This window comes from Talpa occidentalis, unplaced genomic scaffold (assembly GCF_014898055.3).
Source record: "Talpa occidentalis isolate TD23 unplaced genomic scaffold, MPIMG_talOcc4v2.1 talOcc4.5, whole genome shotgun sequence".
NCBI classification, from domain to species: domain Eukaryota; kingdom Metazoa; phylum Chordata; class Mammalia; order Eulipotyphla; family Talpidae; genus Talpa; species Talpa occidentalis.
In genome coordinates, this window is record NW_023604861.1 from 93,582,402 (window position 1) to 93,598,182 (window position 15,781).

General features: G+C 46.2%; 1 protein-coding gene and 1 long non-coding RNA gene across 3 annotated transcripts in view; one reads left to right on the forward strand and one right to left on the reverse strand.

Annotated features, from left to right (window-relative positions):
• Positions 1–15,781, forward strand: part of TCF7L1 (transcription factor 7 like 1) — a 147,254-nt gene that overhangs the window by 129,026 nt on the left and 2,447 nt on the right. The window contains exons 5-12 of one of the 2 annotated variants that reach the window (XM_037527732.2): positions 5,430–5,561; positions 10,761–10,893; positions 11,600–11,702; positions 11,994–12,077; positions 12,817–12,960; positions 13,621–13,780; positions 13,857–13,964; positions 15,011–15,086. In XM_037527732.2, coding sequence (XP_037383629.2) covers positions 5,430–5,561; positions 10,761–10,893; positions 11,600–11,702; positions 11,994–12,077; positions 12,817–12,960; positions 13,621–13,780; positions 13,857–13,964; positions 15,011–15,086 — 940 coding nt within the window. The remainder of the gene's footprint in view (positions 1–5,429; positions 5,562–10,760; positions 10,894–11,599; positions 11,703–11,993; positions 12,078–12,816; positions 12,961–13,620; positions 13,781–13,856; positions 13,965–15,010; positions 15,087–15,781) is intronic. The other variant, XM_037527734.2, reaches the window with a different exon arrangement.
• LOC129146971 (uncharacterized) lies at positions 1,892–11,449 on the reverse strand. The gene is made up of 3 exons (XR_008554393.1): positions 11,369–11,449; positions 10,244–10,323; positions 1,892–2,041 (listed from the first exon to the last, which is right to left on the reverse strand). It is a non-coding gene; the product is annotated as an uncharacterized LOC129146971 (long non-coding RNA).

Genomic DNA, 15,781 nt, shown 5'->3' on the forward strand with positions numbered 1-15,781 from the left:
TGTGGGGCAGCAGCCAAAGTTTTTCTGCCAAGCCCTGTGGCAACATGGCCACAAGGAAGGTCTGATCCCCTAGGAGGCAGGAGCAGTGGGTCCTGCACGGGTCTCCTCACCTGCCCCTGGCGTGCAACAGGCTGAGGTCGCAGGCAGATGAGAGAGACGCTCCAGAACCTTGCATCCTCCTGCCCTGGACTTTCTTTGGGAACTTGGGATAACCCTTTGCCTTAAAAACCACACTCCCCAAAGCTAACTGGTGTTCTCAGGCTCATGGGGGAGGAGGGGCGTGAGTGAGACTCAGATGCATAGTGGGTGCAGCTAGAAAACACCCCAGCTGGCATGACCTATCCATTTTATGGCCAAGGAGACCTGGGAATAGTTATGATTTTGGAACTTTCTTATGATAAATTTCAAATGTTTCCTCCCACCACACTGAGTTATTTTAAGGCAAATCCGAGGGATAGCACTTCATCTTATTCAGGACATTTTAAGATGCCCTGGTAGTGATTTTTCACTACAAATTCAAGAGTCTCGTTGAGGAGATACACATGAGGCTGGAAAATTGTCGATAATTGTGAGACCAGCTTGCAGTGGCAGAGCCCTGGTGGTTTTCAAAGCAGTGTCAAGCAAGGTTCTCAGATCGTTGTCATGGCCCCTCTGGAACAGTCTCTGGGAGAGACCGATGACTGTGTAGGGAAAAGTGAGCGGTGTAGGGAAAAGTGAGCAGCACGACCAGCCAGCCATCCAGTGCGGGCTGCCCTTGAGAGGTTCTGTGGCCGGTCCCCAAGGCCTGAGCACTCCTTGGCACAGCATCCCAGAAGGCCACGCTGGTGGCTCTACTCCTGCAGGCTCCCATTTGGGATGGCAGAGCGTGGGGTGCAGGCGCCCTCTAGTGGTGGAGGGGGGTGGCATCCTGCATCCAGCCACCACAAACCTGCTTTCCCCTCCAGCACAGCTGTCTCTCTTTAACTATTTCAAGTCTTTGCTTCCCCCCACCCATCCTGTGGCCTCCCGCAGTCCCCCCAGCAGAGCCGAAATGGCAGGACATTCCCTCCTTCCTTCCATGCATCCTCTCCCTGCATATTGTCTAAAATCTCCATCTCCTTTTAGAGGAAGCGAGTTCCCTTCAAAACTAGCACCATGTACTCTTTGAATTTCCCATCCTTCCTGTTGCACAGAGCAATCCATCTCTGAAAAATAAAATAAAGGGCCATTGTCCACCCTCCTCCTCCTATGAGCATCATCCTGTTTCCTTTCTGGTTGCCACTGCTGATCTCACACAAGAGCTAGGCTGAAATATCTCCACCTTCTGGCTCAGTTATCCAGTTGCATCTAAAACCCAAGTCCAATTACTTACCCAGTCTACTTTTTCTCAACACTGGTGACATCCGACACTATTTATTTATAACCCTCTGCTTCCTGTATCCTTCTTCCACTGGCTCCCAGGACAGGAATGCACAGTGTCCATTCTCCATCCTCTCTAAGCTTACATTTTCTTTCTAGATTCTTTTCTGCAGTAAGCCAGCTATTCCCCCTTAAAGCCTTCAACAAAGTTCTACACCAGAGCTCCAGCTGCTGGACAAACATGGGGCCTCTGCAGATGTGTGCTGGGCAGCTGCTGACTCAGCCTGGTACTCAGCCTGTCCTTGCTTTGTCTGAGAATGGAGAACCAGGAACAACTGATACTAGTAGATTTAAAAAAAAAAAACAGATAGTTTTCTAATAAGTTGTATGCATCCTACTGCCTTTTAATATAGAACAGTGAAAAGATGCCTCAAAAGCTTAAGGGACATTTATGGTAGGAACACTTAATATTAACTTGATATTTTACAGTGGAGAGAAGAGCACCATTTAAAATTTTCAAGTCAAACCGTCTCATTCCAACTTCTGAGATCCATGTATGTAGGAACAAAACCTGCGATGCCTGGGAGGGTGATGCGAGTGTCGGAGGCTCTGTCACGCAGAGGGTTGGATCTCAGCGCCGCCTCTTTCTATTTGTGCAGCTTCAGACAAATTACCTCATCTCTCTTTGTCTTGATTTCCTCATCTGTAAGTTGGGAATGAGAAGAGATCTTGACCTCAATAGAGTTGTGAAAATAAATGAGCCGGTGCATTGTCATGTAATAAGTGTGTGCTTACCACTGCCACCACACTGTTATTAACAGAGGGAATGTTTCATTAGAGGTGAAGAGGGCTGGAATCAGGTGCCAATGCAAATGGACAGGTTGCAAAGGTAATAAAGATACTGAATGCATAGAACCCAGCAGCTAATCCCCCAAGGTTCTGATTTAACTGGTCTGGGGTACGGCTAGTCTCTTAGTTTTTGAAGCTCCCCAGGAGATTTTCAGGGGCCGCCAGAATTGAGATGCTTTGCCCTAATAGCAAATCAGAAGCAAAGGGGAAGAAGTTGCTGGAGGCCATTCCAGTTTACCGGGTGCCACTTTCTCTAGGCTGGAGGTATGAGGAGCAGGACTCAAGCTACCAGAACCAGTCATGGAGGTTTGGCCACCAGATTTTTTTATTAGAAAAATGAAAATACTTGGTTATGAAATTTATTGTAGAAGCAAGAATAAAATATTTTCAGATGAGGTTTGCCTGGAAGAAGGGCAAGTGAAGGAAACAGCCTGCGTCCTTGCAGATATTTCATGAGTCATGTTGAAGCTCATGTCAAGGAAGTGTGTATAAACAGGCCATGACGGGACTAGGGCGGGGATGGAGTTAGTGTTATTACTTGGATTTTATGCCCAGCATTGCAAAACAAGTATATTCACATCCAGAATATGACCAAAGGAAGACAGGAGTCACATCTGGTTTGTTCACATTTGTTCATCCAGCACCTGTCACGGTGCCTGGCAGAGTGGATACTCGGGAGCATTTGTTGAATGCAGGGAAGAATAAATGGATGGGGGAAAGGTTGATGCCCTTCTAAGTCCCTCTAACCCTTGGGTCTGTTCCCTCTACTCGAGGATTTCTTTTAATAAACTCTCTTTTAAAACCCTTAAAATTAAGGCATGTGTTGCGCTGAATATTTGGGGAGATACCAAGGCACACAGAAAAAGACCTATAATCCTACAATCCACAAGCGTTTTTGTGTTTGTTTTTTTTTTAAGATTTATTTATTCATGCATACAAGAACCAGGGTACAGGCCAGATGTACGGGAGGGTGAGTGGATTCACCAGAGGCAGAGCGGGGAACAAAACAGGCAGCCTGACTGAAATACACTGCTGAGGGTAGCAGCAGGTGAGACAGGAGAGGTCTGCTGCACCATGTGGGTATCTCGCTGGCCGGCCCGGATCGAACTCATGCTGCAGAGGCTGCAGACAGCTTCACAGCGCTGCGCTCCACTGCCTGTGCCACCAGGGGAGGCCCTCACAAACCTTTTTATATTGCATTCCCCTCTTTTCTGCTTGTGTGTTTATGCACGCATCTGTGACTTGCTTTCTAGATGATGACCAAAAGCTGCCTTCAATAACAGCCAATAGGCGGCTGTAGTGTTTAGCACTCAGCCTCGCTGGGAGGTGCATTCCAGGGCTTCGTCGCCTATGACTGACTGTTCTTGAAGCCCATGCCCACAAGCCGTCTTTCTGAGCAGTGGCTATCTTGCTGCCTGTCTTTGAGCTAAGAAGTCAGACTTTGCTAGCATGCCAGTTCTCAAGTAACTGAGGAATTGGAGTTTCCTTTTGAAAATTGTACATCACCTCTCCAGCTTTTCAACGGTATACTGGGGAGATCCAGAAAACCCCAAAACTCATCATATAGCCTGTTGTTTCTCTGTTTTCTGGTATTAATTTCAAATCTTAGTACACAGTATTAACTTTCTGTACTAAAATGATATTTGGATATAATTTTAAACTTAATGGAAAATTGATGAAAAATACTAGGAACTCCCATAAACTATTCAAATTCAGAAAATTTGCCCCATGCTTTGTCTGCCTCTCTCTCTCTCTCTCTCTCTCTCTCTCTCTCTCTCTCACACACACACACACACACACACACACACACACACACACAAACATACACTTGTTTTTTATAACAATTTGAGAGTTACATTGGAGATACCATACCTTTACTTCTAAGTACTTTAGAATTTCTCAAGAACAAAGCGAACCACAGTAGTTGTCAAAATCAAGAAATTTATCTTTCCTATTGTTAGCTAACCACAATATTATTCAAAGTTTGGCAGGTGCCCCAATAGAGTCCCTTAAAGCCCCTGTGTTCCTGGCCAAGTGCAGCCCAGATCACACATCACATTTACCGGCTGTGTCTATAGTCCCTTTAATCTGGCAGGGTTCCTTAGCTTCATCTTTCCTCACCTCGACCTTTTTTGAGAAGCACAGACCGGCTATTTTGCAGACTACCCCTCAGTTTGGATTCCTCTGCTGATTCCTCATGGTCAGATTCAGCTTGTGTGTGTTTACTGAGATCACAACCGCGCCAGTGTGGTGTCCTCAGCACATCCCGTTGGGAGATAGCCTAGCTAGCATGTCCATTTGTCCCAATATTGGTGATATTGCTTTGATCACTTGGTTAAGCTGGTTCCTGCCATGTGTTTCCACTGCATGGTTACCTTTTTTTCCCTTTGGAATTAATAGGTGCTCTGGGAAAAGGCTTAGAATCTGTGTACGTGTCCTGTTTCTTATCGAACTTTCACCCACTAATTTGGGCAGGTATTGATGGTTATCTCCTGCCATCATTCCTTTCATTAGTTTCTGCCACTGGGGTTTGGCCTTTTGAAATTTTTACATCTCCCCGCTCATTAATCGTAGTGTAGAGCAGAGTAGGCATTGTGACCAGTGAAAACTGTGTATGACAACACTGATGAAAAAAAAAACACGATGGCTACAGAGAAGCAGAACCAAAAAACTAATCTACAGCTAGTGTTTCTGAAGAAGAGACCCAAACAAATGAAAACAACCAAAGGCAGTAAGAAAAGAAACTTAAGCTGGGCTTTATGAACAAAAACTGGAATTGACAGATTGAACGAGCTCACCTGAATTCCATGAAAATTGGCATTCCCAGAGACACATTCTGGCAACAAATTGAATTGCAAGGCTTTTTTCCTTACAGTCATCTATGCAGGAAACAGGCAGTGCCCAAGGGACAAACGTAAAGGTAACCTCAGGGTTCTTCCATGCCCTCTTTATGCAGGAAACAGTGGGAAAGGAAAGTTTTGATAAGCAAAAATGTATTCCAAGAATTGTATGCCCACTCCAATTTGCAGACCTCAAAAATGCACCACTGCTAAGAAGGACCTGGAGTGCATTCCAATTCCCCGAGCATTTTATCTCTTCTGTTGCTCTGCAGACTCTTGATTTATCTCTACATCTCTCATAGCCTGTAGTCCACTGCTTGTCCTGTTATCACAAGCTCAGAAAATATTTGTTAATACATTAACATAGCTCTTCGTCTCCTCATTTTCTTATCTCTGCTCCAGTCCACTGGCCTCCGTGGGATTCCTCAAACGTGCCGAGCATGCTGCCCACCTCAAGGTCACTGCACTGATGTTCCTTCTGCCAAAATGCTCTTGCCCCACATATCTACACATCCCACCTCCCACTTCCCTCAGGTATTTACGCAAAGTCATTTCTTCCTGGTCAACCTGTGCAACTTAAAACCCACCCCCCATTCATTTCTTCTCTACTGTCCCTGACTGATGTTTTCCTCCTTAGCACTTACACTGCCTAAGCTATTATTTACTTACTTATTTTGTCTGTCTCTCCATTTAGAATACAAATACTGTGAGGGTAGGTATTTTTATCTAAATAGACAAAAGTCTCTAGGGCATTCACAAGACCTACCTAGAACAGCACCTGGCACATCATAGCTGTGGCAACATAAATATTACTTGTGCTTAAAATCTGTTTTGAACCAGTTAGTTCAGCAATTCGGCCATGTCCTTGGAGATCCAGGTTCTTCCCATCTTTGCATTTATCAACCTCTACCCCTTTGGCTGCCCAACTCAGTCCTGCCATGTAGACAGTCTCTACAGACATTTTTCCAGTAAGTAAAAGTGTGAATTTCCATTTCTTTCAGCAAGTGAAAAAGCCTGTGTATGAGCCATTTGTTCCAATTTCCTCAGTAGGATGACACAATCCACAGAGAGCATACATTCTGCCTTTAAAGTAGTGTCTGTTAGAGAGGTGTGCATATGTGGAAAAAGAAAGGGGGGCTTCCCCCCAACTTTAATTAAGTTCCTATCTGCCCTTGTTTCTGTCATATGTAAAACCCTTCAACCTTATTTTCCATACCAGCCAACTAGCCAGCTCCTTCTAGTTAGAGAGACGTGGGGTGCTTTACAGGCAGGGGCCAGCAAATGGTGAAGAGGCCCAAGCGGTGGCATATGAGCATAACAAAGAGAAAGCCTCGCAAACAAGGTCCATCTCTTCCAGTATTTGATGGCTTTTCATCAGGGAGAGGAAATATTTTTCTAAGTGATAAGTCTGTCAATGTACAGGAGTAGGAAGGAGAAAATACAGAAGAATTTCTAGGACCTGGAATGGGATACTTGCAGGGAAAGTTTTCTCTGTCCCAGAAGCTGAGCAATGAATCTACGTGGTTATCTTCAGAGGAGTGCAGCACAGATGTTATATTGAGGTACACACATGTGGGGGTGGGGAGAAAAGTGTCCCACATATACATTAAAACATGTATATGTTTTAATCTGAAAATATAGGGTAGGAAAAAATTAATCTTTAGGAAATGTGAGGGAAACTCCCTAGGGAACTTCACTTAGTTGTAAGTTTGCACCTACTTCAGTTTACTCGACACCAGATTACTTGGATCTACAGATTCCTTAGATTTAAACTAAAACAACCCATAAGGAAATGTATTAAATTGGAATGATTGCAACCTTTGACTAGAAAAACTGCTAAGAAAAGTGCAAACCAAAATGAACCTGCCAAAGCTGACATTCTTTATTGAGCCCCATGATAAAAAAAAAAATTTGAAGGCCTGGCCTGTCCCAGATTTTAGAATCAAATTTTAAAATCATGTATTGAGGGCCTCCCCGGTGGCGCAGCAGTTGAGCGCTGAGTTGTGAAGCTGCCGGCAACCTCTGCAGCGCCAGTTCAATCCCCAGCCACCGGGCGAGGGTCCCACATGGCTCGCAGACCTCTCCTGCTGCCCGCTGCTCCCCTCAGCAGTGTACTTCGTCAGTCTGCCTGCTCTGCTCTCCCCTCTGGCTCTGGTGAATTCTCTTACCCTCCCATGCTTCTGACTGTACCCAGTGCTTGTATAAATAAATAAATAAATCTTTAAAAAAAAAAAAAAAGTTACTTCTGAGAGCCAAAAAAATTTATTTTAAAAAAAAAAATCATGTATTGAATGTTGTAGCTGGCGGCAGAAAGCCCCCGGGAGATGCTCTTCCCTTGCAGGTGAGCATTCTCGGCAGGTATCTCTGCCTTAAGCCAACAAGTTCTCTGCTGACCTCTGAACCTTAGATCTCATCTATAGACATTGTTTTAGGAACAATTTCTGTTTCTTTTTTCCCCCAAGCCACACATTGAAGCTTTGTTTCTTGAGAATGTTCTTGGTGTCATAACAGAAGATTGTTTCTGTCAGTCAACAGAGTTGAATGTGAATAAGACAAATTTCTTAAATATATAAAATCAGGTTCTGTTAGTGATCCAGTAAAACTCTAAGCATCTTTCCCAGGCAGCATGTCAGCTGGTCAGTGACCGCTTTAAGATTGAGGCCACTGTGTGAAAGCTCTTTACCTGAGCTACAAGCCCTTATAAGGATCTCAAAGAAGTTGCTCAGAGAAGCGGCTAGGGGAGGCAGGCTTTGTGGGGGTGGTTTGTGGAAAGGTGGCTGCTCACACTGCAGTCATGGCATGTGGCTCCTGGCCCATTTTGAGCTTGAAAGCAAGTCCTTAACAGCAGGAGCGAGGACACATTCTTCCTGGAAGGCCAGGAGTTTAAGAACTTTGGTTTGGATGGGAAACAAACAACCAGCTGGGTTGGTGTGATTGGACCACATTCAGAACCGAGATGGCTCTTAGATGTTCTTTTGATGAATCCCAGTGTGGCTGCCTTACCTGGTGAACACTCATGCCTTCATTAGTGTCTGTTATTTGTGCAGGGTTATCCACTGAGAGGTGAGGAGATGTTCCCTACATCCCTAGTCCCTACCCTTGGCTTGAGTTTATAGGCAGATATCCCGCCCTTGAGGGCAGGTGAGGAGAAAGAGCGGGGGCTTGTATTAGGATTTAGCTTCCAAGGAGAACCTTCCCTGATCATCCCTAAAGAAAGTTCTCATTTATAAGTCCCAGAGGCCACACCTTCCCAGTTTGCCCAGGGAAGCTGGCCTTTCTCTCTTTGCGAACCCACCACCTCCCAGTCCATTTTCTACACAAAGATGCCATCTAATGGGAATCAACAAAACTCCCGGAACATTTAAGTGAAGATACCTTCATTTTAAAATTTAACTCACACTTGCCTGTTTTATAATTAACTGCCACCCATTCAGGGCTGTTTGCCAGCTTCTGAGCAGGCTAAAATCAACAGCACATGGGCATAGTACTATTCATATTTTAAGATGACTAGATACATATGTCCAATTGTCATGTGCTCTTTAAATATCCTACAATTTTGTCAATCATACCTTAATAAAGCTGAAAAGAGTTTAATTTAAAAGATGGTTATAGGGCCTCCCCTGTGGCGCAGCGGTTGAGCGCTGGGTTGCGAAGCTGCCCCGCGGCCTCTGCGGCGCCGGTTCGATCCCCGGCTGCTCCCCGGCCACCGGAGGAGGGTCCCACATGGCGCGCAGACATCTCCTGCCGCCCGCTGCTCCCCTCAGCAGTGTACTTCGGTCCTTCTGCCTGCTCTGCTCCCCGCTCTGGCTCTGGTGAATTCTCTCACCCTCCCGCGCTTCTGACTGTACCCAGTGCATGTATAAACAAACAAACAAACAAATAAATAAATAAAACATGCCTCTATTAAAAAAAAAAATAAAAAAATAAAAGATGGTTATAAATGACATAAGTATAATTAAGAAACAAATGAACAAGGAAGTCTGAATGGATGGATATATACCAAAATAGTAATAGTGACTGGGTTAGGCTGGTGTGATTATTTTCTAAATGTTTTATAATACAATTTGTATTTCTTTCCTAGAAAATTTGGGTTCATTATATTTTTAAGTCATATGGTTTATTTTTTAGTTATAAAAAATCACTTATCATTTACTATCACTTTAGCAATAATCTTATTGCTTTTATGAAACTAAATATTACCTTTTAGACAAATTTATCATTTAAATGTACCTGGTTCCCAGAAATCTGACCTAAAAATATTTTTATACTCTTATTTGTACTGGATGTTCATGCACGTGGAGATAGCTTCAAAAACTAGCAAAGGAACAGGTGAAAACTTAAAATAAAAATTTTTTTAGAAATGGTTGTACATCAAATACGCCTACAGCAGGGAGAATATGAGAAGTTGCTCTGCGTCATTTCCCCCAGCAGGTCCCAGCCATTTGCCAGCGCCTCCTGGTGGTTGTGCCCATGAACAGCCTTCCTATCTGCAGATCTGGGAGCAACCCGTTTTTGAGGCCAGTTTTCTGCCTCCTGAAACTGGAGCAACACTATTGTCAGCACACAGATACCTAGGATATGTACAGATCAGAGTTTGCATCATAAGCATCAAATAGGCAACGTATGAAAGGGAAAAAAGGTTTATGGAATCTGAAATGAAAAACTCAAAATGGGAAGACAGCAGTGTTGAAATCCTAGCCCTTGAACTGTTTCCACATCATCATCCTTTTTACACCTCTCTCACTAAAATAAATCTCTCTCCATTTGCAACTCATTTACCTTATTTTGAAAATTAAAAGTCTGTCTTATCTCTGTTAAATATACTCTTGGGGAGGCAGGTAGTACAAGAGAAAGCACTGACAGGAATCCAGTCTGCCATTTACCAGCTCTGCATTTCATGCTAAATCACTTAATCTTTTTGAGCTCAGTTTCCTCACCCCTCAAATGAAGATAATGAGACCTTCTCTACTAGGTTATAATAAGGACTAGGTAGTAATATAATCCTGTACTTATTGTACAGTATAGCTCAATACATTTTAGTTCTTTTTATTATAAAGATCTTTACTGAGTCAGGTTAGCTTAAAACACATTAATTCAGTTTACAATTCTAGATGCAGTATTTTTCCATTTTAGCATCTCAGAAACCAGGATGTATCAATGACATGCCAGTGTTTGATCTTTCTTAGTAGTTACATAAAAATAATGGTATTTCTTACATTCACTGGTGTTTTAAATGAATGCAGTTATTAGGTCAGCGAAGTGTTTTCAGTGATCTTGGGCTGTGTCTCTGTAAAACCTGAATGTGAGAATAGATTAGATGAGGTTTGGTGATGACAGTTCCCCTGCTGCCCCGTTTCAACTCAGGCTTGAGAACTACTCTTTCAGGGAAGCTTATTTGGAAAATGCTTGTGTTGAACCATTTTAAACTCCCCGTGATTACACAGAGCATGGTTTAAAATTCAGCAGCCTGTGGCCTGTACTACCATACTGTGTATATGAAGAAATGATGCTGGGTTGTTCTGAAGAGAATATGTTGCTGGATGGGTATAATCTCTATAGAGAACTGGCTGGTTCTTTGTCTGCTGTGTAGACTGCCACTTCTCTCAAGGGCTGTCTGAGAACTGACTGGGGTGTTGCAGGGAAAACACCTGGCACATATTCGACTCCGTAAATAATAACTGGTTTTACTGTTATTACCTTGTCAATGGTCCCTATTTTCTCTCTGTCTTTCAGTCCAATAAGGTTCCTGTTGTTCAGCACCCACATCACATGCACCCGTTGACGCCCCTCATTACCTACAGCAACGACCACTTCTCCCCTGGTTCCCCTCCCACACACCTCTCCCCAGAGATCGATCCAAAGACAGGTGAGTCTCTGCCCCTCAGGCTGGACCCCATGCAGGGGCAGGGGTGGGCGATGGCTTTTCTCAGGGATCGTGACCGCTCTGGAATCAAGCAGAGCTGAGTTCCAGTCTTAGAAGTACAGTTATAAAGCAGAAGGTTGACTTGGCTTTTTTTATTGGGTTTTTTTTTTTTTTTTTTTCAACTTACCCACCAGACCTGTCCACCCTGGGGAGCCATAGTTCATAAAATTTTCAGAGCAGTCATGGCTCAGAGTATTCTGGGGACCTTCTTTAGAGAAATCACAGTCAGTGGATGTTACAGATAATAGGGAGGACAAATGTGGGCTAAAAAGCTGGAGTTTATCTCTCTATGAATGAGGCAGGTTTTCTAGAGTAGTAGTTAGAAACTCTGGGGGATCTGGTGCCCCTCACGTCAAGATTTCCTGTCCCCTCTTGGATGGTGCTAACGTCTATACAAGCAGATGGGAGTTACTCTTACCTGTAGAAATGAGGTCCAGGTAGCCAGAGAGAAGCTGTACAAGTCCTGCCTTCACTGAATTTGTCCCTGACCAGCTGGCAGTGAGCTGTGAAGGTGACAGAGGGCGGGCTAACGAAAGAAAGAGTCTCCAGGCCCCAAGACACTGGGGACACAGGGCAAGGAATCTCCCATTTGACGTTTTCAGGTGTTAAGGCAGGGCCAGGGAACTGATATGTCTCTCTTTGGAAGCAGGAATCCCCCGGCCCCCTCACCCATCTGAGCTGTCTCCATACTATCCACTTTCTCCTGGAGCTGTCGGACAAATCCCCCATCCCCTCGGCTGGCTCGTTCCACAGTAAGGAAACTTTGGACCTTTCTTATCCTCCTTCCTTTTGTACGTTGAGCTCTGCCTTCTGTACCTCCAGGCTACCCCGGGGTCTAGGTACGGACCCCCATGCCGTGGCAGCGCCCTCCCACCAAAGCAGGACTCAGACCTCCCTGCTCTCCGCCGGCAGCTTTCCCCAACTCGTCCTACTTCCTGCCCTGTGTTTCTCATCTTCCCCCCAACCCCCTCTCCTTCTCTGTCCTGACCAGTCCCGTTTTGGCCAGTATGCTAACAAGACTTCCTTGCTCCTGCTCCCTACAGGCAAGGACAGCCCATGTACTCCCTTCCTCCCGGTGGCTTCCGGCACCCCTACCCTGCCCTCGCCATGAACGCCTCCATGTCCAGGTGGGTCCTGGCACTGGGGCTGTGAGCACCAGGCGGCAGTGCAGGGGGTGGTTTCTCTAGCCTCCTTCCCTTTTCTCACCATTAACCAGCTCGCCCTCACCTTTCCTCCCACCTCTCCCTGCTGAGGCGCCTCCGCATGCCCCAGGCTCAGAATGGAGACACAGGCTCATTGTTTTCTCACTTCACTAAGAGAAGAATTTCCAGACGCTCACACTCCACCCTCCTGCCACATCATGTACCCCAACTCACATGCTAGACTTCACGACACTGAAGCATTTTGAGTCGTTCACGCTCAAGCCAGAGAATGGAAGTTTAAGTTTTCCTGAACTGAGGTCATGAGAGAGGACAGTAAAAAGGCCTTTCTGTTGCAGGGCCCAGCTCCAGCCAACAGGTACAGCCGTACCTCCAATGACAAAGGAAGGGAAACCACAGCATAAGCCCTTATTTTCCATTCACATGCCCCAGCCTCTGGCACACTACCCCTACTTTTGTGTTTTTCTATCCTACCACTTCCAGCATCAGATAGAAGAGCCCTGTGCATTTGTGGGGGAAGGGGAGATTTATTGGAGATTCCTAAACCTGGTTCCATCGAGGCCAGCAAACAGCCTTCTGCTCCTCAGACTCTGCCGTGGCTGGGTGTTTGCTGGCCTCTGCCCTTAAGGAGAGCCACCCATGGCCTCTGCTGGGAGACACACACTCAGCTAAATTGCTCTGTCGTCTGTTTCCACCCGGTACCTAGCCTGGTTTCCAGTCGGTTCTCCCCTCATATGGTGGCTCCAGCCCATCCTGGTCTACCCACCTCAGGGATCCCCCACCCCGCCATCGTGTCACCTATTGTCAAGCAGGAGCCTGCACCCCCCAGCCTGAGCCCGGCTGTGAGCGCGTGAGTAATGGGCAGCCTGGATTTGGGGAGTGGGGGCGTCTCCTACAGGCATTTAGCTGGTAGCCCAACGGCCTCCCTCAGTGATGTCCTCTGGGAACTTTTCCCTTTGACTCTGTTCTCGTCCTCTCAGAAACCCACACATCTTTTCTCATGTTAAAGAAAGTTTTATAGTCAAGGATTTAGAGGCTAAAGGGAGAACCAAGAAAGCTTTCAATTTCCCTCCTCCCCTCTCCCGCCATTACACATGGAAATATGAGATTCAGAAAGGAGGATTTCCTCCCGGTCTCGTGGCAGCCGCTGGCGGGGTGGTAGGAGCAGAGCTGAGAGGCCTGTGCTCTGACCACTGGGCCATAGAGACTGCAGGAAAGCCAGATCAGTGCCACATGGCTGAGGGGGCTCCCTGCCAATGCCCCTGTTGTTTCTGCTGACAGTGCCCTGCCCCCTTCCTCCTTATCAACTGGGGCCTGTGCACCCCAGTTCCCACCACCACCCCTGCTCCTCTATCAGGAAGTTACCTTGCCACTAAAGTTGGCCTGCATAATTGAGAGATTAGGAACCCCCTGTGGAAGATGCTCAGGTGCTAAAAGCCTCCTGGGGAGGCAGGTGTGGTGAGTGGGGTGACAGCTGACACATGCTAACCTACAGCCATGTGGCTTCCAGGAAATCACCGGTCACGGTGAAAAAGGAAGAAGAAAAGAAACCCCACGTGAAGAAGCCTCTTAATGCCTTCATGTTGTATATGAAGGAGATGAGGGCCAAGGTGGTGGCTGAGTGCACCCTGAAGGAAAGTGCAGCCATTAACCAAATCCTGGGAAGAAAGGTAAGAGCTGCCCTTAGCCTGAGGGCCGTGGTGGTCAGCGTTCCTGCACTCATGGCTCTGACCCTCTCCCCTGCAGTGGCACAACCTGTCCCGTGAAGAACAGGCCAAGTATTACGAACTGGCCCGCAAGGAGCGGCAACTTCATTCTCAGCTCTACCCGACCTGGTCAGCCCGGGACAACTATGTAAGTGCCCGCTCAGCCTAGGGGCAGCTTCTGTAAGAGGGAGAAGGAAGGTGGCCACATTTACAGAGGACCCTTCGGCCAGGAAGAAGTCTATAATATAGGTCTCTCTATAAGAAGGAAGGCACTTTAATTCTCAGGTCAGCAAGGAATGCCTTTGGTGTCCTGAGGACAGACTGAAGTGCGTGCCCCTCCCTACTGACCTGGGCCCGGCCTTTGGGTCCATAATTCAGGGTGCAACGTGAGGCATGTGCTAGCACTGGTGGTAAGAGTGTCTGTAGCCACAGGTGCTTAATCTGGGGCACAGAGACCAAAGCATGGGCCTCAGGGCAAACATCAAGAACTCTGAAAGGGCCTCCCCGGTGGCGCAGTGGTTGAATGCTGGGCTGTGAAGCTCTGCAGTGCCGGTTCGATCCCCGACTACCAGGCGAGGGTCCCACATGGCGTGCTGACCTCTCCTGCCACCCGCTGCTCCCCTCAGCAGTGTACGTCTGTCCTTCTGCCTGTTCTGCTCTCCTCTCTGGCTCTGGTGAATTCTCTCACTCTCCCGCGCTTCTGACTGTACCCAGTGCTTATATAAATAAATAAATAAATCTTTAAAAAAAAAAAAAAACCACAAAAACTCTGAGAATGGGCAGGTTTGAGTATGTTCTGATAAGAGGATTCATAACTGCATTAGATTCTCTGTTGGCCCTGGGTCTCCTCAAAAAAAAAAAAAAAAAAAAAAAAGATCAAGAGTCAATGTTTCAGGGAAACAAATGAAAAGCAAATTAAAAGAACAGGGAAAAGACAAGGCCATTCCCAGCAGGGCCCGCACACTCCAGTTGGGCAAAGGAGAGTGGTGTGTCTGGGAAGCTCACTCTGCCTGCTCCTGAGGCCCCTGGGGGAGGGGAAAGTCCCTGGGTGGCTTCCTTTCTCCTGCCACCCTCCCCTGGGAGGGCTAAGGAATGTGGGCAACATCCTGTCTCCCACCTTCCCATCTGGGTATCTCCCTGAAAAGCTGGGTATTCTGTCCTTGGTTACCACTTCCTTTGGCTGTATTTTTTCAGGGTAAGAAAAAGAAGAGGAAGAGAGAAAAGCAGCTGTCGCAGACACAGTCCCAGCAGCAAGTTCAAGAGGCAGAGGGTGAGTTTTGAGGGGGACAAAGCCTCTCTGCTGCTCCTTCCCACTGTCACGTTGTCCCCGGGTCTCTGATGGCCAGGAGTGATCTTAACTGTGTTGTAATAGCCGCCAATTTTAGAACTGCAGCCTCATGGGAGCTTCATGAATACTTAGATGGATGTTATTACTGCCCCCTTTTTAGAGATAACAAATTAAGAGACTCAAAGAAGTAAAAGGATTTTCCCAGTCACTCTGCTTGTCAATGGTGGAGGCAGGATTTTCTTCCAGCACTTTCTGACTCGAAGCCTAAGTGCTTTTTTATTTAGTTGTGCTGTGACTGATTTGAGGGTAGGTTCTAAATACATATGGTAAAAACTGAATTTAGTGGAAATTATCTCTGAAAATTCCCTTAGGAAGATGGTGTTAGAGACTCAGTGAATCCAGTAGAATTGTTTTCCTCTAATTCTGTTCAGCTGAACACCAAAAGAAATAGTTTGTTCAGGTTTGGCATTTTGTGCCCAAAATGTGGACTATATCTTTTTTTTTTTAAGACTTTTTTATTTTTTCATTTATTTATGCTTACAAGAACTGGGGTATAGGCCAGAGGTGTGGGGGATGAGAGGATTCACCAGAGACAGAGTGGGGAACAGAACAGGCAGCTCTACTGAAATACAGTGCTGAGGGGAGCAGCAAGTAAGACAGGAGAGGTCTGCTGCTCT